The sequence below is a fragment of the Salvelinus alpinus genome, chromosome 5, assembly GCF_045679555.1.
Source record: "Salvelinus alpinus chromosome 5, SLU_Salpinus.1, whole genome shotgun sequence".
Classification (NCBI taxonomy): Eukaryota; Metazoa; Chordata; class Actinopteri; order Salmoniformes; family Salmonidae; genus Salvelinus; species Salvelinus alpinus.
In genome coordinates this window covers 45,072,514-45,094,591 of record NC_092090.1, presented here as the reverse complement: position 1 = coordinate 45,094,591, position 22,078 = coordinate 45,072,514, and the positions used below count along the sequence as shown (strand labels likewise).

Below are 22,078 nucleotides of genomic sequence, written 5' to 3'. Positions count from 1 at the left end.
AAAACTGTACACCTACATGGCCAGCTACTGGCAGAAAGGAGCTGACTCCGTATTTCCAGCGGAGAAACAAAATTACAACGTACCAAGGATGTTTGATGTGGGGAATGAGAGTCATGATACCCCAGAAATGCCAACATCAGGTTTTGCAGCAAATACATGAAGGTCATGTTGGAATTGTCAAAATGAAGCTGCTCGCAAGGAGCCACTTCTGGTGGCCAGGTCTGGATCAACAGATAGAAAACATGGCGAAGAACTGTAGCGGATGTTTGGAAACCCTTCACATGCCTGCTCTTGTCCCAGTCCACCCTTGGGAATGGCCCACAGAGCCATGGCAGAGAATTCATGTGGACTACGCTGGTCCCTTTGAAAAGCACATGTTTCTGGTTATAGTTGATGCCCATTCCAAATGGCCAGAGGTGTTTTGCACTGTTTAATAGAAAAGCTGAACATCAATATTTCAATGAACAAGTGTATTGTATTTGAACCTGAGAGAATAGACTGTTGTGAATATATTTTTAAAGACATTGTTACTATTTTTGACCTCCAGTTTAAGCTGGCCTAGAGCATGAAGAATGACAACATAATGCACATAATGCTGAACAACTGACACAAAATAGTCATTTTGAATACCCTTCATTGTTAGAGTCTACAATATCAATCAGTAGTCTAGGTCTATTTTCAGAAATTGGTATACTGTACAGCAGTGGCGACCCGTCATTCAAGGCAAGTTAGACCCACATTTTTAGCAAAAATAAATAAATAACAATCGTTTTTTTGTGCTTGCCTGTTATTCTGGCATTAATACGTGACACATATCAGTTTGCAAACAATATAAAAAATATATATAATTGAGTTAATAAAGCCGCATACAAACATGGTCTCTTTTTGTTTTCTTAAGTAAGGCAGCTCCAAAATGCAGGTGTTTCAGCCTAGCTCCGTGCTTTCTGTGGTGGTGGGGCAAGCCAGTAGAAAATACGGAGCGTTGTGCCGAGATTGGCTCAGTGTTCTGTCACTCATGGGGACACTACGTCACTGCCAAGTCTAAGGGTAGAACTCAAAAATTCTAGCCCCTTGGGTACTGCCATAGAGTTACATTAGAAGTGCCCATCCAAGAAGGCTCAAGGGCATTGGCTACGGATAAAATGACATCAAATCACGTTTTATCTACAGTAACTTTGATTGGACTGATCATGACAACATCATACTTTCAAAATCTTAGCTAGCAGTCATCATCATGAATCAAGTCGACAATCTGCTGGGAAATCCTTTTTAATCCTTGTCATATGAAAATAAATAATTCAAATAAATGATTGATAAAACGTAGCGGTGCTCATCGGCCATTGGACATAACCATTACACAATAAGTTGGAATTCGCAAATTCAACAATGAGTGGTTTGGAAGGAATCAGTGGCTAACTGCAAGCATTTCAAAGCAGTCATTAGCCTGCTATTCAGTGGAGTGGCTGTGTGGTCCCAAGTCTAAGATTAAGGGTCTCTTTTCCTAGTTTAAAATTATAAACATTCAACATTGGCCATGCTGTCAATGAAGCATGGTTTATGCCGCACTCAAAACAACTGTTAACTCAGAACTGCAAAATCGGACTTTAGTGAGTTCAAGACAACTGGGAACTCGGGAAAACGACTGGGAAAATGCGTTTTGAACTTTCATCCAACTCGAAATTGTAAATCGGGAACTCTGGCCTTTTTCTAGAGCTACGACCTGAAGATCACTGATGTCATCATGATTCAATCTTATTTTTTTCCAGAGTTCCCAGTTGTCTTGAAAGCACCATAAATCCAGAGAATGCCAGCATTTGATGACCAAGTTTGATGACAAAATTTGCCCACGAAGGACCGCCGCACCACCTTCCTGTTTAAGTGAGCACAGTACAACAAGGTGAGTCCAAAAATGTTTTGTATGCTGCTGCATAAATTATGTAATATGTCAGGGGGATATGTATACTGTAGCTAAGAAAGTAATACTAAGTGTATGTTGTGTAGTAAGCTGTTCGTAGCCCATGTGCCTCACCCTAATAATTTGGTATATTTTCAACTCTTAATTTCGCCTACTGTTCTGACTTGGTGGTGCACATGTAACCTATAACCTGTTTTTGAGAAATGTAATCATCTAATATTGTAAGAGCTTTCATTAATGGGACAGCAGGTAGCCTAGTGGTTAGAGCGTTGGACTAGTAACCGAAAGGTTGCAAGATTGAATCCCCGAGCTGACAAGGTAAAAATCTGTCGTTCTGCCCCTGAACAAGGCAGTTAACCCAGTGTTCCTAGGCCGTCATTGAAAATAAGAATTTGTTCTTAACTGACTAGCCTAGTTAAATAAAAATTGTCTGCTTATATGCCCCCTTTATTTATCCTACGGTTCTGACTTGGTGTACAGGGAGAACACTATAAGAACAGCCCATGTTCTGAATTCTGTCGCTGTACATTTCAAAAGTGCTGAACAAATAGTTATGACTACATCCATCCTAGCTCGCTCATTAATGTCTTAATCAAAATGATGGATTACCTCTTATCCGCTTGTCGTGCCCCACCAAGAGTTACATGCTAAAATCTCCACTGCTGTACAGTAAGAAGGCATTGTGTGTACAGTAAGATTGTTTGGAGTTGCACTGTTGCACCACAGTGTTAATTCTCACAGTTTAGATGGCTTCTTTGGGATGTTGCTCTCGAATTGGGAGGAACCTTAGTTGTGGTAGTCATTCCCAACCTCCATCTTGGACACCTGTGTATGAAATAACAATAACTTACCATGTTCAGTGTACTCAGTGAACGTTCACAATTCTTTGTGAGATTAAATCAAATCCGATTAAGCCGTTGAGGAGGGAACAAGCAAATGTGAGAGATCCACAGTAAAATGTCATGCTGACTACTGGATCCCCACCTGATTATCAATGGCTCTGAACTGCCAGGACCAGCGAGTGTTGTAGAGGAATGGCCTGAGGTCAAAGCGGTTGTCATCGGGGCCATAGCCCTCAGCGTGGTAGGATGGTGTCACAGTTGTCATTTTGTGTCTGTTCACAGAATACATCTGGATGAAGTGTTTCCCTTTGGCTGCCCCCTGAAATGGCAATGGTCAGAAGAAGTGTTATTCTCAATCAAACAAATAGATATCATACACTGAGTGCACAAAACATTATGAACACCTCCTCTTTCCATGACATAGACTAACCAGGGGAATCTTGGTGAAAGCTATGATCCCTTATTGATGTCACTTGGTAAATGCACTTCAATCAGTGTAATTAAAGGGGAGGACACAGGTTAAATAACAACCTTTAATTCTTGAGACAATTGAGACATGGATTGTGTACGTGTCCCATTCATAGGGTGAATGGGCAAGACAAAAGATTGAAATGCCTTTGAACGGGGTATGGTAGTAGGTGCTATGTGCACCAGTTTGTGTCAAGAACTGCAACGCTGCTGGGTTTTTCACACTCAACAGTTTCCCGTGTGTATCAAGAACGGTCCACCACCCAAAGGACATCCAGCCAACTTAACACAACTGTGGGAACCATTGCAGTCAACATGGGCCAGCATCCCTGTGGAACGCTTTTGACACCTTGTAGAGTGAATGCAACTCAATATAAGGAAGGTGTTCTTAATGTTTTGTACACTCAGTGTGAACATGACTTTGTGTGAAACATAACACTCTATCATTGAGATTTTTCCTCGTTTTTACACGGTAGGCATCTAATACAGGGGTGTAGAGTGACCTGTAGAGGGGAGAGGGCCTCCCTCCACGTGTGGATGAGTTTCCAGGACAAGCTGTACGGGCCGCACTTCCTGATCCGGACAGGAATATGTCATCTCTATGTCAGACTGACGAGAGGGGGACACAGAGAGTGCCAGAGAGTGCCAGAGAGAGGACAACAGCAAGGGATAAGGAAGAGGTCAGATTACACCACAACAGAACAAGCTATGTGCACAGATGACATCTCCGAAGAGACATCCATCTTCCAAGCTTGTGAGGTGGTATATATAGACAGCAGTCACGGACAAGGGAAAGTTGAGTCACACAGTCAACACAGCCACAGAGGAAAAACATGGCGGGACAATAACAACAGTAGTCAAGCTGAATAGAGCTGAGGGTTTTTATTTATGGTATATGATATGACTTTAACCTGTAAGTCTTAAATGTCAACTTTTCTTAATACGTATAAAGAAAGGTCAATCCCAGCAGTGTGTGTACAGTATGTGAGAAGAAAAAAAGAATAATAAGTTGTCACTTCATATGTGGTTGGCCCACACCCACAATGATCAACATAGTTAGAGGGCCCAAGGCCACATCTGGCTCCACTAGAGGTGACATGCTGACTCGTTACCTCATCAGTCTGCAACACCTGGCCGTCCGTCAGGTGCTCCAGCTCTGCAGTGGGAGGTGCAGCCATGATACTACAGAGGACATAAAGACAGTTGCCAACACGGTGAGTCTCCTGACATTATACAGACTGTTTTGTATTGTCCCAGAGAAGAAGACGGGTTTGCAGAGCAGCGTGCTTCACCTTCTGAGAGCGGTGAGCTGGAACTGTTCGACACAGTACCGCAGGAAGCTTGTCAGGTCTGCCTTACTGAGCAGTCATACTTACTTAGTGAAGTAGCCAGCGAGGCTGCAGAATAGAGGGGTATTGAGGTGAAGGTCAAATCGAGAGAGGGGTCCATACTATTTTTGTTATTTTCTGTTGGACTGAAGCAGACAACACAGAGTTTTTTAAAAGTGAGACAGAAAATTCTAGTACTCACTAACCTCTCATCCACATTGGCTAAGCCAAGGACTAGAAGGCCACCAGGTTTACCCTCAGCCCACTGACTGAGCTGAGCAAAGAGGTAGGCCAGAATCATCCTGATACGGGCCGGGGTGGGACAGGCCTGCCGGGAAACAGTGGGTTAACAGTGGGTGTCAGCTCGGGGATTTGATCCAGCAACCTTTCGGTTACTAGCCCAACGCTCTAACCACTAGGCTACCTGCCGCCCCAAAAACAGTAGATAAAGGATCATCAAATTCACACACCACACAATTGTTTTCTCAGCTCAGACTGTTCAACTGAAACATGATGGTGTGAGGATTGTGGTGAGCCTGTGTGAATATGCAAGTAAATGGCGCAATAAAAGAGAAGTGCAAGCGAGGACCAAAGCCCTGCTCATCTTAGATTTGTTTTGTTTTTCCACTTTGCAAAAAAACGTGTCTCTGCTTTGTTGCAGTGTTTCAGGTATCACCTGAACAATGTATTGGAGTACTCCTCGACCCTTTACACTTAACCCACTTGCACATTCTGTAGGGCAAGGTTTTCTCTGGTGCTTCCACCATTAGCACGGAACTGGGGACACTTTCCCGTAACCATGGAGAAGATTCCCTAGGATGCCTTTCACTGCCATGTCGATGTTGAGGTTCATGTGTGAACTGAATAAACAAGAAAAATACAAAGAAGAAAAATAACTTTAGAAGAAAAGCACAAGGTGAGATTTATAACAGATGCAAGACTTCTTGTGTTCTAATTTGTTATTCTGTAACTGCCCGACTATGATGGGGCCAGTGACGCTCACCTGCCAATCTGAGCAGCCAGCTCTTTGGCCCTGTTACGGGTTCCCACCGAGGAGTTCTCACTGGCCATGTAGCAGGTGGTAAAGATGCGTCCGCACAGCTCCCGTGGGTCCCGGGGGGTGTAGCACACATCACATCACTACCCGTTGAACATCCTCCAGCACCTGGGAGTCTGATACAGGGAGAGGGAGGGAAGAAGCTGAAGCTGTAGCTGTCAGAAGCTGTAGTGACAAACTTTGAATGCAACGTCAAACTTTAGAATAAGAGCCATGTGTCCCTTGTGGGACACAACAAACCATTATGGGCCTGTATCCAGTCCAGTACTCACTGCCATCTCTGACTGCCTGGCAGACCAGCACACACATGGGGTAGACAACACAGGCTGTAGAGGAAGTGTCCACACCACCACTGAGGGGCAGGAGGAAACCAGCCTGGAGCAGGGAATAACAGGGGTGTTTATGGACAGAGATAGACAGACAATATAAATATTCAGTACATTTTGTATATCCTTTGTATATTCAGTACAAATATTCAGTAATAAGCAAGTAAGCGTAAGCACATTTACACATCATTCAAACCAAATATAGCACTACTCATCTGACCACTTCTCCTTAGATAGTCCCAAAGACAACATGCTGGACCCAGGCTGAAGACACCAAAGACAAGAACACAGAGACACGCATGTGCATGTATTTGACATGGGTCAAATTGGAGGTTAGAATGAAGGCCCTGTGCTTGTTTGTCACATGAATGGAAGGGTCTGTATGTGTACACTGTACACTGTACAGAGGTGGGCAGTCACATGATCTGGAAAGTAGCTTTTCAAAAAACGTGTATTTTTAGTTTTAACTTCTCTCAGACATGGATTGCCTCCACCAAAGACAGGCAGCTCAGTTTCAGACACAAAGGGAGCAGTCAGGGTAAATGAATGTCACACTCCATGCTTCGGAATCCTCTGTGTGGCGATTTAGTAGGCTGCTATCTCTGTCTGTTTCCAATGATTCCATGGGGAAAAAACTAAATACAGGGAGACACAGTCAAAAATAGCTACTATTTATTTTGGGCAGCATTTTAGCCACACAACAATGTTGTGATCACAGTCTTTGTCAGGGGGTACCATACCTAATCTCCTTCTCAGGGGTGTGGAACTGCCACTCAATGGGCTGGTGAGTGGGGAGGTAGACATCTTCACAATCAGACCGGGAGAAGTCCACTTTGTCTCGATGGCCCGGCTTGTGCTCATACTCCTGGACACAGTGGAGGACATAACAGCAAACCATGTGACATTTCAAATGTAATGGGCATGCTATTTTGAGTCTGAGTCAGTAACTGAAGGGAGAAGTTAAAGTGACTCTCTTGAGTGTGTACCCAGTATAGGGAGGAAAGACGACACCGGACAGATACAGAGCCTGAGTTGAATGTTGAACAGGATTACCTCTGGCTTCCCTTGAGTGGCTAGTTTCACTAGGGGAGTAAGGTGTTTCTGAATCACACCTACCATTTATGAGAAGTAACAAGTGCCCTGTCTTGAAGAGAGATGTCAGCTCACCACGTGTGGGTGGCAATGCTCTCCTCTGTAGCTGCGGACTCTCCTCTGTAGCTGCGGACTCTCCTCTGTAGCTGCGGACTCTCCTCTGTAGCTGCGGACATCCTCCAGACCCAGAGGGGCACAACCTCCTGCAACACACACACACACACACACACACACACACACACACACACACACACACACACACACACACACACACACACACACACACACACACACACACACACACACACACACACACACACACACACACACACACACACACACACACACACAGGTTAGACATTGTCCAAGAGTTGACTTTGGGAATGGCTAACATTAGCAATAACATTACACGACAAGCTTACTTGGCATGCCATGTAATCAAACACAGCTCACCCTGGTGTGTGAAGTGAGAGTGAAGTGAGGGTGAAAGAATAGGCTGCAAGATATTCTTCTCACATTTACTTTCTGTTTTGTTTAGCCTGTCTTTACCAAGTCGTCCAGGGAGAACTGTCTTCCCTGGGCCACTGTGTCGTCGTTGATGGCCACCATGGCACAACCATCATAGTAGAGTCTGTCTCCATCACAACACTTCTGATTGGCAAACATGTAGACCCCCCCCCCCCCACTCTGTGCAAAACAACAACACACTTGTCCTTATTCCACTTGTAATATCAGAAACCGCCCAACTTCATTACTATGCAATAACAATGAACTCAAATAACATGTAACAACAATGTTGTTATGTAGTAATTACAGTGTTATTACACACGTCTAGGATCAATGTGATGATAAGCGTTACCCAAACTCATACTAATCAAAATATACATGTAGGCAAAACACTGTATGAAATGGAACAGTGCTTTAATAACAAAACAGTATCTCCAAGTGGTTACTGGGCAGGCAACATGCAGTACCTCTATTCTCACTAAACATACTGTATAACAGGGGTACTCAACTCTTAGCCTACGTGGTCCGGAGCCTGCTGGTTTTCTGTTCGATCTTAGAATTAATTGCGCACACCTGTTGTCCCAGGTCTAAACCGGCCCCTGATTAGAGGGAAACAATAAAAAATGCAGTGGAACCGGCTTCGGGGTCCAGAGTTGACTTTGAGGGCTGTGTAACATGTGCATGTGTCCGTCCGTCCGTTCGTGTGTGTATGAATACCTTCGTGGTGGCTGATTTAACCAGGTTGACTCTGTGGTCTGCCTTGCGTAGCTCGTGGTGGCTGGCTGAGGAGTTGGTGAAGATCTCCACACCGTCCAGACCCATGTCCACATGGGGGCTGCCAAGCACATGGCATTCCCACATGCATCATTACATACTGTAGCTTACTAGAAAAACACACACACACACACTGTATATATTTATTTACATATGCAATCTCACTTAATCTCTCAAAAACATTTGAGCTCTCTTTCAATCCATTACACAAATGACTAACGACACACAGTATTACACAACTCATTACAGAAATTGAGTAAAGGTGTGAAAAGAAAAGACCTTAATTTGAGGCTCTTAATTGAATGTACCTCCTAGGGTTCCACAGCTCAGCACAGACCTCACTCCCGATGCAGGTGTCTGGTTGAGAGGACGCAGTCAACAAAGGGGACAGTGTCCTTCAAGAGACAGAACAATGGAAAATAATTTCATTAACAATCCCATTAAATTGATTATACTATTGATTGCTGCACATATACAGTACCAGTCAAAAGTTTGGACACACCTACTAATTCAAGGGTTTTTCTTTATTTTTACTATTTTCCACATTGTAGAATAATAGAGAAGACATCAAAACTATGAAATAACACATATGGGATCATGTAGTAAACCAAAAAGTGTTAAACAAATATATTCTTCAAAGTAGCCACCCTTTGCCTTGATGACAGCTTTGCACACTCTTGGCATTCTCTCAACCAGCTTCATGAGGTAGTCACCTGGAATGCATTTCAATTAACAGGTGTGCCTTGTTAAAAGTTAATTTGTGGAATTTCTTTCCTTCTTAATTCGTTTAAGCCAATCAGTTGTGTTCTGACAAGGTAGGGGTGGTATACAGAGATAGCCCTATTTGGTAAAATACCAAGTCCATATTATGGCAAGAACAGCTCAAATAAGCAAAGAGAGCTGACAGTCCATCATTACTTTAAGACATGAAGGTCAAGAACATAATGGTCAAGTTTCTTCAAGGGGAACCACAGAAACCATCAAGCGCTATGATGAAACTGGCTCTCATGAGGACCGCCACAGGAAAGGAAGACCCAGAGTTACCTCTGCTGCAGAGGATAAGTTCATTAGAGTTAACAGCCTCAGAAATTGCAGCCCAAGTAAATGCTTCACAGAGTTGCTTCACAAGCAACAGACACATCTCAACATCAACTATTCAGAGGAGACTGCGTGAATCAGGCCTTCATGGTCGAATTGCTGCAAAGAAACCACTACTAAAGGATACCAATAAGAAGAAGAGACTTGCTTGGGCCAAGAAACACGAGCAATGGACATTAGACCGGTGGAAATCTGTCCTTTGCTTTGATGAGTCTAATTTTGAGATTTTTGGTTCTAACCGCCATGTCTTTGTGAGACGCGGAGTAGGTGAACGGATTATCTCTGCATGTGTAGTTCCCACAGTGAAGCATGGAAGAGAAGGTGTGATGGTGCTTTGCTGGTGACACTGTCTGTGATGTATTTAGAATTCACACTTAACCGGCATGGCTACCACAGCATTCTGCAGTGATACGCCATCCCATCTGGTTCGCTCTTAGTGGGACTATCATTTGTTTTTCAACAGGACAACGACCCAACACACCTCCAGGCTGTGTAAGGGCTATTTGACCAAGAAGGAGAGTGATGGAGTGCTGCATCAGATAACCTGGCCTCCACAATCACCCGACCTCAACCCAATTGAGATGGTTTGGGATTGGTTGGACCCCAGAGTGAAGGAAAAGCAGCCAACAAGTGCTCAGCATATGTGGGAACTCCTTCAAGACTGTTGGAAAAGCATTCCCTGAAGCTGGTTGAGAGAATGCCAAGAGTGTGCAAAGCTGTCATCAAGGCAAGTTGGTGGCTACTTTGAAGAATCTCAAATATAAAAGATACAGTGGGGCAAAAAAGTATTTAGTCAGCCACCAATTGTGCAAGTTCTCCCACTTAAAAAGATGAGAGAGGCCTGTAATTTCCATCATAGGTACACTTCAACTATGACAGACAAAATGAGAAGAAAAAAAATCCAGAAAATCACATTGTAGGATTTTTAATGAATTTATTGCAAATTATGGTGGAAAATAAGTATTTGGTCACCTACAAACAAGCAAGATTTCTGGCTCTCACAGACCTGTAACTTCTTCTTTAAGAGGCTCCTCTGTCCTCCACTCGTTACCTGTATTAATGGCACCTGTTTGAACTTCTTATCAGTATGAAAGACACCTGTCCACAACCTCAAACAGTCACACTCCAAACTCCACTATGGCCAAGACCAAAGAGCTGTCAAAGGACACCAGAAACAGAATTGTAGACCTGCACCAGGCTGGGAAGACTGAATCTGCAATAGGTAAGCAGCTTGGTTGGAAGAAATCAACTGTGGGAGCAATTATTAGGAAATGGAAGACATACAAGACCACTGATAATCTCCCTCGATCTGGGGCTCCACGCAAGATCTCACCCCGTGGGGTCAAAATGATCACAAGAACGGTGAGCAAAAATCCCAGAACCACACGGGGGGACCTAGTGAATGACCTGCAGAGAGCTGGGACCAAAGTAACAAAGCCTACCATCAGTAACACACTACGCCGCCAGGGACTCAAATCCTGCAGTGCCAGACGTGTCCCCCTGCTTAAGCCAGTACATGTCCAGGCCCGTCTGAAGTTTGCTAGAGAGCATTTGGATGATCCAGAAGAAGATTGGGAGAATGTCATATGGTCAGATGAAACCAAAATATAACTTTTTGGTAAAAACTCAACTCGTCGTGTTTGGAGGACAAAGAATGCTGAGTTGCATCCAAAGAACACCATACCTACTGTGAAGCATGGGGGTGGAAACATCATGCTTTGGGGCTGTTTTTCTGCAAAGGGACCAGGACGACTGATCCGTGTAAAGGAAAGAATGAATGAGGCCATGTATCGTGAGATTTTGAGTGAAAACCTCCTTCCATCAGCAAGGGCATTGAAGATGAAACGTGGCTGGGTCTTTCAGCATGACAATGATCCCAAACACACCGCCCGGGCAACGAATGAGTGGCTTCGTAAGAAGCATTTCAAGGTCCTGGAGTGGCCTAGCCAGTCTCCAGATCTCAACCCCATAGAAAATCTTTGGAGGGAGTTGAAAGTCCGTGTTGCCCAGCAACAGCCCCAAAACATCACTGCTCTAGAGGAGATCTGCATGGAGGAATGGGCCAAAATACCAGCAACAGTGTGTGAAAACCTTGTGAAGACTTACAGAAAACGTTTGACCTCTGTCATTACCAACAAAGGGTATATAACAAAGTATTGAGATAAAGTTTTGTTATTGACCAAATACTTATTTTCCAACATAATTTGCAAATAAAGTCCTACAATGTGATTTTCTGGATTTTTTTCCTCATTTTGTCTGTCATAGTTGAAGTGTACCTATGATGAAAATTACAGGCCTCTCTCATCTTTTTAAGTGGGAGAACTTGCACAATTGGTGGCTGACTAAATACTTTTTTGCCCCACTGTACTTTAATTTGTTTAACACTTTTTTGTTTACTACATGATTCCATATGTGTTATTTCATAGTTTTTATGTCTTCACTATTATTCTACAAGGTAGAAAATAGTAAAAATAAAGAAAAATCTTTGAATGAGTAGGTCTGTCCAAACTTTTCCCTTTAAATTAAGAAACGTGCTGATAATCCTCTTATCACTGATCTTTGTTAGTGCATACCAACACCCCGCCATTAGAGAGAGCGGTAGGGAGAGAGATTGATCATACCTATCCTGTCACATCCTGGATCATCCTGGGCAGGAAGTACTCCTCCACATGTCTGTGGCAGACAAGCACAATAATGCCATGTTCAAATCAAATCAAAGTTTATTGGTCGCGTACAGAGATTTGCAGGTGTTATGGCGGGTGCAGCTAAATGCATATATGTTAATATGAGGGCTGTGAAATAAATGGATTATTGTCCTTTTCCACTTTCCAAATCTGCTTTGACCATTAACATTTAAAGACATGCTCTGGAACTTTGGTGAATACAAGTATTTTTTAAACCTCCCGCTTTGGGCTGGATAGTGTCCAGCCCAAAGTGTGTGTGTGTAGTTCATACATGCATAATCTATGAGCAAAATTACTATCTACCCTAAATTAGCCGCAAAATCCCTAGTTTGAAAGCAACTGTTCTAGAAACTTCTAGAAGCTGTGCTGCGCCATTTTCCCAAAATGTTCCCCTACGTGGGCCAGCCCTGTAGTAATTCCAGTTCTAGCCAATAAGCTTCAGCCCCTCGCCATTTGAGTGTCAACTAGCAAGATGCACACACAGCAGAGCGAGAGAGAGAGAGCAATGACTTGGTGGACATATCTGAACATTTGTGACATAGTATGCAATTTTCTGAGACTACTTTTGGCTTATGAGCCCTACTTTCAGAACTACTGTCTAAAAAGTATACAGAAGTATCGGAGAATCTTTAATTTCACTGTTTATCAATGCATTATCATTATGTTCAGAAGGTAGGCTTTCTTGTGCAGATTCTATGTTGATCACTAACCTGAGTTTATTCCATGGTGAAAACCAGCGGAACTCCCGGTTGTTCCCATAGCTGGCCAGCAGTATCTTGGGTCGAATCAACAAGATTTTCCTCTAAAAAGAGGGTAAAAATTGTAAACAATTACACCTACTTGCTATTGACAATGCACATAAACTACATCAATTCAGAATTGATTATTTCCGACACTTGTAGAGAACATTAGCCACAGGTTGCTGAAATCTTAGTGCAACATACAGTGTTTAGTGGGGTATGATAGTCCAGGAGGCAAAGAGAGGCACAACATAGCTGAAGTGCTTGTCAGATGATGTCCTGGGTGACAGGTGACCCTAGCAGCTTCCTGAGTACCTAGAAGCAGCGCAGCAGGGTGTCTGACTCGTAGAAGTGGTCTGCACAGCCTAACCCACTGATGACCAGGGACAGAAAGAGAGGAGGTTGAGGGAAAGTTCATGGAAATTCAGAGCAGGCATGGCCATGTAGGATGCTTATTATATGCAAATGCACAGAGCATTATAGGAGTCAGAAAAAGAAAGACATACATTTGTCTAATAAGGTAAATGTGTGCTGTAGGCTACTGACTGTATACAGTAATGTACTCAACAATCACAACTTCGATGAATGAGATGTACTTAATAAATACCATATTGTCAGTCCTGTCCCAATCTGTATTCTTCCCCTGAGACTTGGCTATCGTGATACCTAGTCATGAGAATATATCATTATTAATGTTAATGGAATGTCCAGAGTCCTGATTTGCAAGATGTGCATGCTATTCCTGCAGAGCTAGTAACCTAGTATAGTAGACTACAGGCTTATGAGCGGAATGTCTATAAATCATCACAACACCATATGACCTTTAAAACAGACCTGTATATGAGTCCACTACAGTTTAGGTTAAATGGACAATGCATCTTCAATTAATGGATTTTTTTATTCGGACTTCTTAGTATTCTCTCCAAATTTCCGTCAAAATCTAGTGCCCGTTGTGTCAATGAGCACGTAGCTAATATAACCTTTCGTCCCATTTCATATAATGGTGCAACAAAGTATCCTTGCTGATATTCAAACGTTGGAACCAATACTATCTGAGCTGCAACGTTGTGTCACTTCGATCCGGGCACTCCAACCACAGATACAACAATGAGACAGATATTTCACCGGATGTATAAATGTGAAGCATCCGCTTGGCTTTTCCACTCGCTCAAATAATGTAACAAATATGGTAGTGAGAGGAAGCCGTGTTAACGGCAGTGGGAGAAGATGGAACGAGATGGATTTTGTCCCACATTCTGCTAATTTTCTCATCGTTGAAACATTTGATCTCAATACAGTTTTCTGTTCCCAGAACTAGAACACGTTACGAAAACATTCAAAACATTGCTAGAACACGACAAGTTTCAAAACATTGCTAGAACGCGACAATAAGATCTCGCTAACTCGTGCTTGGCTCTGCCCACCTCGCTTGTTCTGGCCAGTTAGTTATACAAATCATTGCTACTACTGCCCCTCCTCTTCATATATCTTATTGAAGAGACAGGTAGCTCATTCACACAACCAGCTGCTGCGCCTCTGCTGTATAAAATTAGGATACCGGTAGAGAGTAGATCTACCGGTAGTCTTCATATGTTTTAGAAATTGTCCATTTTTCAGACTTAAAAATGGTGATGCTTCCATAAATCAAAAATATTATGGAAAACCAAGGTGAAAAGTAGATCTCAAAGTTGTGACTTCATGAAAAAAATTACAATATAAAAGTATCCTACTACTCAATCCAAACTGTGTGATGATGTCCACATTTGTTTCAAAATATGCAGTGGTGTAAAGTACTTACGTCAAAATACTTTAAAGTACTACTTAAGTCGTTTTTTGGGGTATCTGTATTTACTTTATTATTTATTTTTTGACAACTTTTACTTTTACTTCGTTACATTCCTGAAGATTATAATGTACTTTTTACTCCATACATTTTCCCTAGCACCCAAAAGTACTCAATACATTTTGAATGCTTAGCAGGACAGGAAAATTATCCAATTCATGCACTTATCAAGAGAACTGCTTCTGATTTGGCGGATTCACTAAACACAAATGCCTAATTTGTAAATGATGTGTTGGAGTGTGCCACTGGCTATCCGTACATTTTAAAAACAATAAAATGGTGCCGTCTGCTTTGCTTAATATTAGGAATTTGAAGTGATTTATACTTTTACTTTTGAAACTTAAGTATATTTTAGCAATTACATTTACTTTTGATACTTAAGTATATTTAGAACCAAATACTTTTAGACTTTTACTCAAGTAGTATTTTACTGTTTGTCTTTATCTTTTACTTGAGTAGTTTTCTATTAAGGTATCAATATTTTTACTCAAGTATCAGAATTGGGTACCTTTTCCACCACTCAAAATATGTTGAGGAGTTATTTAGGTTTACTCCCAGGTAACGTGTCGGCTCTTGACTGTAGATTAATTCTTTTTAATGGCCAATCCATTCATGAGCTCATCAGGCGGTAGTGGCTTCAGGTCCGTGTTATCCAATCAGAGGTCGATATGGCAGTGTGGCGCACCCTACTGAGACGTTATTGGCTGTACGTTTACACGCATTTATTATTTGGGCGGAGCTGTTGTTATTATAGAACCTTTTATTCGTTATGTCGTAAACATCTGGGCCAAGAGTTTTCCCATAGGTCCTAGAAGTTGGTGAGTAGCCTACGAAATTATCTTTAAGACAGACCTATTAAAATGCAATGTCTGCTTATAATGTTTATGTAATTTTTCCGTCTATGATCCTCGACATTATGCATGGGCTATTGTCCATATGAGTTATGACTTTTTCTGGAGGTGCGTTATGGCTGCGTTAGGCAATTCGTTATCAATTGTTTTGTGATAGCCTTTATCCATTGTCTATTTATTCATTCGATCCGTTGTCGTGCGGAATTATTGACAATACAATTTCAGGGACTTGCGGATATTTATTCAATAATCGGGTATATAAACAGCTGACGCTTGTTGTAGGCCCATCAGTCATTTTAAGTAACGTTAAAAGGGTGGAGAATGAAGTCTATGCTTTTTATGAAACCCATACTTCAATCAGTCTTGTACACAACATTATTTGAGTGGTCTATGTGAATGTGTGCAAAAGGACACTCAGCCAAAAGTGTCCTTGTCAACCAGTACAACTGTTGTTCCCCTCAGCATTATCGTTGTATCTGTATGTTGGATTTGGTCCAAAAACGTGTCAGCTGACATAACCTATGCACTGAGACCTGCTATTATCCCTGTGGGTCTGCTTTTCTATTCCAGACGCTGTTTGTGGAGTGTTTTCTGTGGATTGTTACAGTACATGTGTAGGGCTTCTGATTTCTGGTATAATAATATAACATAATATATGCCATTTAGCAGACACTTTTAACAGAAGCGACTTAGTAATGCATGCATACATGTTTATTTTAATGGAGGGGATGAGCAACATTATTAATGGGTAGTTTAATAATGGGGGTGGGAAAGTTTGTTTGGATCTATGGTGTCTTTGAGCCCATGTAGTAATCATATACCATAGGCGGTTATGGTCTTATTAAAGTGTACGTAAACATTTTTCCAATGTGTTTGATATGATTGAACACTTGCATTAGATTTGCTAACATACACAATTGTGTTCTGCTAAAACCTCTCATTGTAGAATTATCATGCTCAAGTCTATTCACAAACCATGCATCATGTACAGCACCATCACAGAGTGTGTTATGTCAGGTCCTCAAGGACACCAGATGTCCTTTGATTTCCCACATTACCTTATAAGGTACAGTAGGCCTGTTTTGTCCTGGTCACTACCATGACTCTCTACTCTCTCTCAGTTTCCCTAGAGATGCCTTCTGCAGTGGCCATGGAGGCCACCCGGAGGCGCCAGAGGCTCAGCTCTAACGGGGGGGCGTCTGAGACGACAGAGGAACCTGCAGGGCAGTGGGGAAGAGCATGGTAAGATGAAGGTGACCCGCTGTAGGCCTATAGTCATTAATCCTCTACTCAGATAACTGGGTTCACGTGTAACTGGTTTCACTCTCTGTTGGTTCAGGACTGATTTATGATACGATATACTTAAAGCTGGCGTCCGTAATGGTGAAACTGCCACATCCGTTTGCGATATCACGACAACAACGCAGTTAAAGCAAGCAACAGCGTTGCGCGCACGGTAGAGCAGCAGCATATGTACTGAGATTCGTTTTACACTCCCCACCTCTGCTTTGTCCACAAAAACAGAAACGGCCATGGGGCGGAGAGCGGCGCTGTTTCCCCAATTGCGGATTCCATCTTTAATGTCCATTTTTTTATATGGAAATTCATTTTTGTCAAGTCAGCATACAACTACACAATATAGAAAACACTGGAAAGTTCATCGTTAATGCACACGTATTCACCGTCCCTGTGGCCTACTGTCTGACCATCGGGCCTACATCTGTCCCATGTCCCGCTGTTCAGCAGCCTGATGGCTGTCGGAATTACATTTTTCCTGCTCCTATTCTTGCTGAACAGTGGGACCTTCTATTTCTTTGGGGAGGGCAGCATCTCAAAACATTGGGCAAGATTGTGTGTGGGGACCTGCTTAATCTCCAGTCAACAAAGGTAGTATGGAAAGGAAGTCAAGTATTTGACTGCGGAAAATGAACGAGCAGTTTGAATCAGTTCACAAGCTTCCTGACGTTCCACGCGTTATCTTTCCATTATATGTCTATTCCAGTTGTCATTGGGTTATGGGTCGCTGCCACTGAAATAAGTTGAAAAGTGACATACATGTTTTTGCCGTTGTAGCCCTTATACATAGCTCAGGTTAGCGAATGGATTCACAACAGAATTATTTTTTAAAAAAAAGGAAAAACTAGGCTCTCAAGATTTATGTTGTTCATGCGGTTGATTTGTGCTGCACATGGACAGCACAGGAGGCTGGTGGCACCTTCACTGGGGTGGATGGGCTCATGGTAATGGCTGGAGGAGAATAAGTAGAATGATGTCAAATACACCAAACACATGGTTTCCATGTGTTTGCTACCATTGTATTTGCTCCGTTTCAGCCATTATTATGAGCCGTCCTCCCCTCAACAGTCTCCACTGGACAGTCACTACATGGACAGACAGTCACTAAAATGTTGACCTATATCATTCTTGTCATATAATCAGTGTTATTCAAATGAGCCTGTAAGATAAACCGGTCATGCTTATCTTTTAAAGTGAACTCTAGCAAAGTTGGCAGAACACCACAAGGCAAAGTCCTCGGCCCATAGAGTTTGTTAGATTAGATCTACAGCCTAATAATAACAACTCACGAATAAATTAGAGTATCAAGTGTTTGTTTTTTTAAAGGAAAAATGTATTGAATTATGAATTATTATAAATGCTCCAATGATTATGCATTTGCACCATTACAACTCTGTATGTTATTTCCCCCATCTCCTCCACACCTACCACTCTGTTAGGGAGGTGGACTGGTTCTCTCTGAGCGCTGTGATCCTGCTGCTGTGCACAGCTCCCTTCCTGGTGTTCTTCTTCGTCATGGTGTGTGACCAGTACCAGTGCTCGGTCAGCCAGCCCCTGGTGGAGCTCTACAGTGGAGAGGCCACCCTGCGCTCCATCTGGGACAAGGCCCCCTCCTTCACCTGGACCGCTGCTCAGATCTACACCGTCTGGGTCTCCTTCCAGGTAGGGCCAGAGAAGAGAGGGACATAGGTTGCGTTTACACAGATAGCCCAATTAGTTTGCCCGATTATTGGTCTTTTGACCAATCGGAACAGATATTTTGTGAATAATTGGGCAAATTGCATTTTATTATGGTTTATAGCATCAGAATATTTCACAGACGGGAGTGTGGAATGACACTGTTTCTCCATCAGGTGGTGCTCTACATGTGTGTTCCTGATGTCACTCATAAGTTCCTGCCTGGCTATGCAGGTGGGGTTCAGGACGGAGCTCGCACCCCAGCAGGTAAGGCACATGAGAAGGAAAAAGTTGTTTTTGGAGATTTCTAGCATGAAGGATTGGTTTCTATTAATATTTACAGATATTGTATGCGCACAATACTGTTAAGTGTAGTTGTCTGCAAACCTTTGGCTCTGTTCCACCCAGGAGAACGACTGCCCCCTCTCATTGAAGCCACGGATCGCGGTACTGCAGGCATGGTTTGCAGAAAACAGGACCCCATTATAGTGAATAAAAAAATGGCAATTTTCGTGTAAAAAATTATAATATTTGAAGACCTTTATGGTAACAATAATTGCTTCTAATACACTTGATGTATGTCCTTGAGCCGATTCTTTTTAAATCACACACAGACAAAGTTATAAGGGTAATTTAGTTGCTAACGGCAGTCTGCAGTACCCCGGTCGGCCTTCAACTTTGAGTTACTCAATGAGAGGGAGCAGCGCTGAGCTGGCCTGCAACGTCACTTCCTGGAGTAGCTCAAACTGTGCATGTCGTATTCATGAGACGCCATCTTAAACGACTGAATTTGGCTTCAATGCGCTGTTGAGTCTTCACATAGGAATGAATGGTGTCACGTGACCGATGGCTTTGTCCATATGCAGTCATTGTTTCACCCCCCATTGTTTGTTCTTTCCTAGGCCTCATAAACAAGTATGAGATCAACGGTTTACAGTCGTGGCTGATCACCCATGCCCTGTGGTATGCCAACGCTCAATACTTCCACTGGTTTTCCCCCACCATAATCTTCGACAACTGGATCCCACTGCTGTGGTGCACCAACATACTGGGCTATGCTGTGTCCACCTTTGCCTTTGTCAAGGCCTACCTCTTCCCCACCAATGCAGAGGACTGGTGAGGATTATATGCGTCCAATAGTATGTTAGGATATTCAAACTTGTCACTTGCATCCAATAATATGTAATATTTCATAAAACTTGTCACTTTGGGCATAGTTCATCTGAATTGCCTTTGTCATGTTCCAGCAAATTCACAGGCAACGTCTTCTATAACTACATGATGGGCATTGAGTTCAATCCCCGCATCGGCAAATGGTTCGACTTCAAGCTCTTCTTCAACGGGAGACCTGGTATTGTTGCCTGGACTCTAATCAACCTCTCCTATGCAGCCAAACAGCAGGAGCTCTATGGCTATGTGACCAACTCTATGATCCTGGTTAACGTGCTGCAGGTGAGACACTCCTCTCCCTTTACCACTAGATGGCAGTGGTAAACTAGACCTTAGAGTGGTAGCTTTGACTGAACCAGTTTAGGCAAGCTTGGCCTCCAGTGAATGGCTACTGATGTAATAACTACTCCTCCAGGCAATCTATGTTCTCGACTTCTTCTGGAACGAGGCATGGTACCTGAAGACGATTGACATCTGCCATGACCACTTTGGCTGGTACCTGGGCTGGGGAGACTGTGTGTGGCTGCCCTTCCTCTACACGCTGCAGGTAAGTCACATCATCATTAAAAAAAACTAGTCCGACACCCAACACAGAAGCCACTGCAAAAAATATGAATAAGTAATGGAAATTATAGATGCATCGACGTGCTTCTATCATACTGGCTGAGTTAAATATGGCTGTTATGCAGTCTTTCTTGTTTTCTATTCAACAGTCATGACATCATACTGTATGTTTGGCATCATGTCTCTTTCTACAGGGCCTGTACCTGGTGTATAACCCAGTCCAGCTCTCCACAGCCCATGCTGCTGCTGTCCTCCTCTTGGGTCTGGTGGGTTACTACGTCTTCCGCTCCACAAACCACCAGAAGGACCTGTTCCGCCGTACCGAGGGGAAGTGCTCCATCTGGGGCAAGAAGCCCACCTTCATTGAGTGTGCCTACCGCTCGGGTGACGGCGGCCTGCACCACAGCAAGCTCATGACCTCCGGCTTCTGGGGCGTGGCACGCCACCTCAACTACACGGGCGACCTGATGGGCTCGCTGGCCTACTGTGCAGCCTGCGGCTTCGGCCACATTCATCCCTACTTCTACATCGTCTACATGACCATCCTGCTGGTGCACCGCTGTGTGAGAGACGAGCATCGCTGCAGCAGCAAGTACGGCAAAGACTGGAAGCGCTACACGGATGCAGTTCCCTATCGCCTGCTGCCTGGGATCTTCTAGAGTCGAGACAGAGGTTGAAGGAATCCCTGCATCCTGAAAGAAGTTTAACAGAAGAAGGAGATGTGTGTTAAATGGACTGTTCACATTCCATGGGAAAGATGTTGATGACATTTTGAGCAAAGTGTGTGCGTGAGAGTGCGTGCGTGTGTGTGTGTGTGTGTGTGCGTGCGCCGTGGTGTCTTTGGATGTCAATGTGTGTTTCCATGTTTCTCTGTCCGAAAATACATAGTACTTAGAGTGAGATCTTCACTTGTAGTCAGAAGACTGCCAGCATTGTGCTCTAAGAAGGATACCTCAGCTACTCTCAGAACTGCTCTCACCGGTGCCTAGGAGCATTTCTCAGTAAATGTTGGTACTATGGTACATATCTATGTTCTATGGTACATAGATGCTATGAGAAACTCTGCAAATTGGATTTCTAATTAAAATCTGTATTTAAGTGTACTGTAGTCTAGCAACGTGAACATCACACAACCATACAGTAGCACTTAGTTGGCGTTGGTAAAGTAACTACAGTTACAAGTGAGCAATAATCTAGATATTTTTGGACAATGCACTGTCGATGGCAAATGTTTCTTCTACTTAGGGGTCAGCCCAGCATTACATGAAATGCTCGCAGCAGACTGGTATATTATATTCAAGAAGCAGCTACAACTATACAAGGATTGTTCCTGCTAAAATTCATTTTTCTTTATTTCTGTCAATATATTTGAGGTACCCCGTACCTGTTATTTAAAAGTTTTATGCTAATAGTGCTTTTACTTTATCTAACAGTCTTTTTGACATTTGATTTCAGTTGTTTGCCTTTTTTCTTTTACCTCATCTGCCTTTCCTCAAGTGATAACTTAGAAAAGTAAATAAACCTAACATGGTGAATACATTTCTGATTTATTTTCTTTTGATTCCAACAATTATAATTTTTTTGTACGTGTTTGTGCATTGTGTGTGTGAGTGGAGGAAATGACAATGACAGAGGTGTCATTGCAACATCACAGCGTTGTTCCTGTGGAAGGCCACCACTTCCTCCTGCTGTGACTGAAGAGGTTGATAAGGCCTCCTGTCTCACGCTGGCCTGCCTGACCCCTTCTGATCATCACAGCTGCCAGGAAAAGAGTTAAACAAACACATATGGTTGGAGCTGGATGTGAGGCTGATGTTAGGCTCTGACAGACAAGAGGAGGGCGAAT

General features: G+C 43.0%; 1 protein-coding gene, 1 long non-coding RNA gene and 1 pseudogene across 2 annotated transcripts; 1 reads left to right on the top strand and 2 right to left on the bottom strand.

Moving 5' to 3' along the window:
* Window positions 1–2,172: 2,172 nt before the first annotated feature.
* On the bottom strand, window positions 2,173–3,066 carry LOC139576240 (uncharacterized). The gene is made up of 2 exons (XR_011675077.1): window positions 2,900–3,066; window positions 2,173–2,740 (listed from the first exon to the last, which is right to left on the bottom strand). It is a non-coding gene; the product is annotated as an uncharacterized lncRNA (long non-coding RNA).
* A 651-nt stretch (window positions 3,067–3,717) lies between these two features.
* On the bottom strand, window positions 3,718–16,522 carry LOC139575299 (glutamine-dependent NAD(+) synthetase-like; annotated as a pseudogene).
* Window positions 15,392–21,771, top strand: LOC139576239 (7-dehydrocholesterol reductase-like). The gene is made up of 8 exons (XM_071402066.1): window positions 15,392–15,492; window positions 16,647–16,767; window positions 18,261–18,483; window positions 18,675–18,765; window positions 19,401–19,614; window positions 19,746–19,950; window positions 20,084–20,215; window positions 20,427–21,771. Exons 2-8 carry the CDS (start codon window positions 16,658–16,660, stop codon window positions 20,889–20,891), a joined length of 1,440 nt encoding a protein of 479 aa, XP_071258167.1. The 5' UTR covers window positions 15,392–15,492; window positions 16,647–16,657; the 3' UTR covers window positions 20,892–21,771.
* Window positions 21,772–22,078: the final 307 nt, after the last annotated feature.

Coding starts and splice junctions, on each gene's coding strand:
- LOC139576239 (XM_071402066.1), top strand. CDS start 16,658: ATGCCTTCTGCAGTGGCCATGGAGGCCACCCGGAGGCGCCAGAGGCTC. Junction 18,484..18,674: donor CCGTCTGGGTCTCCTTCCAG/GTAGGGCCAGAG, acceptor TTTCTCCATCAG/GTGGTGCTCTACATGTGTGT. Junction 19,615..19,745: donor CCCACCAATGCAGAGGACTG/GTGAGGATTATA, acceptor GTCATGTTCCAG/CAAATTCACAGGCAACGTCT.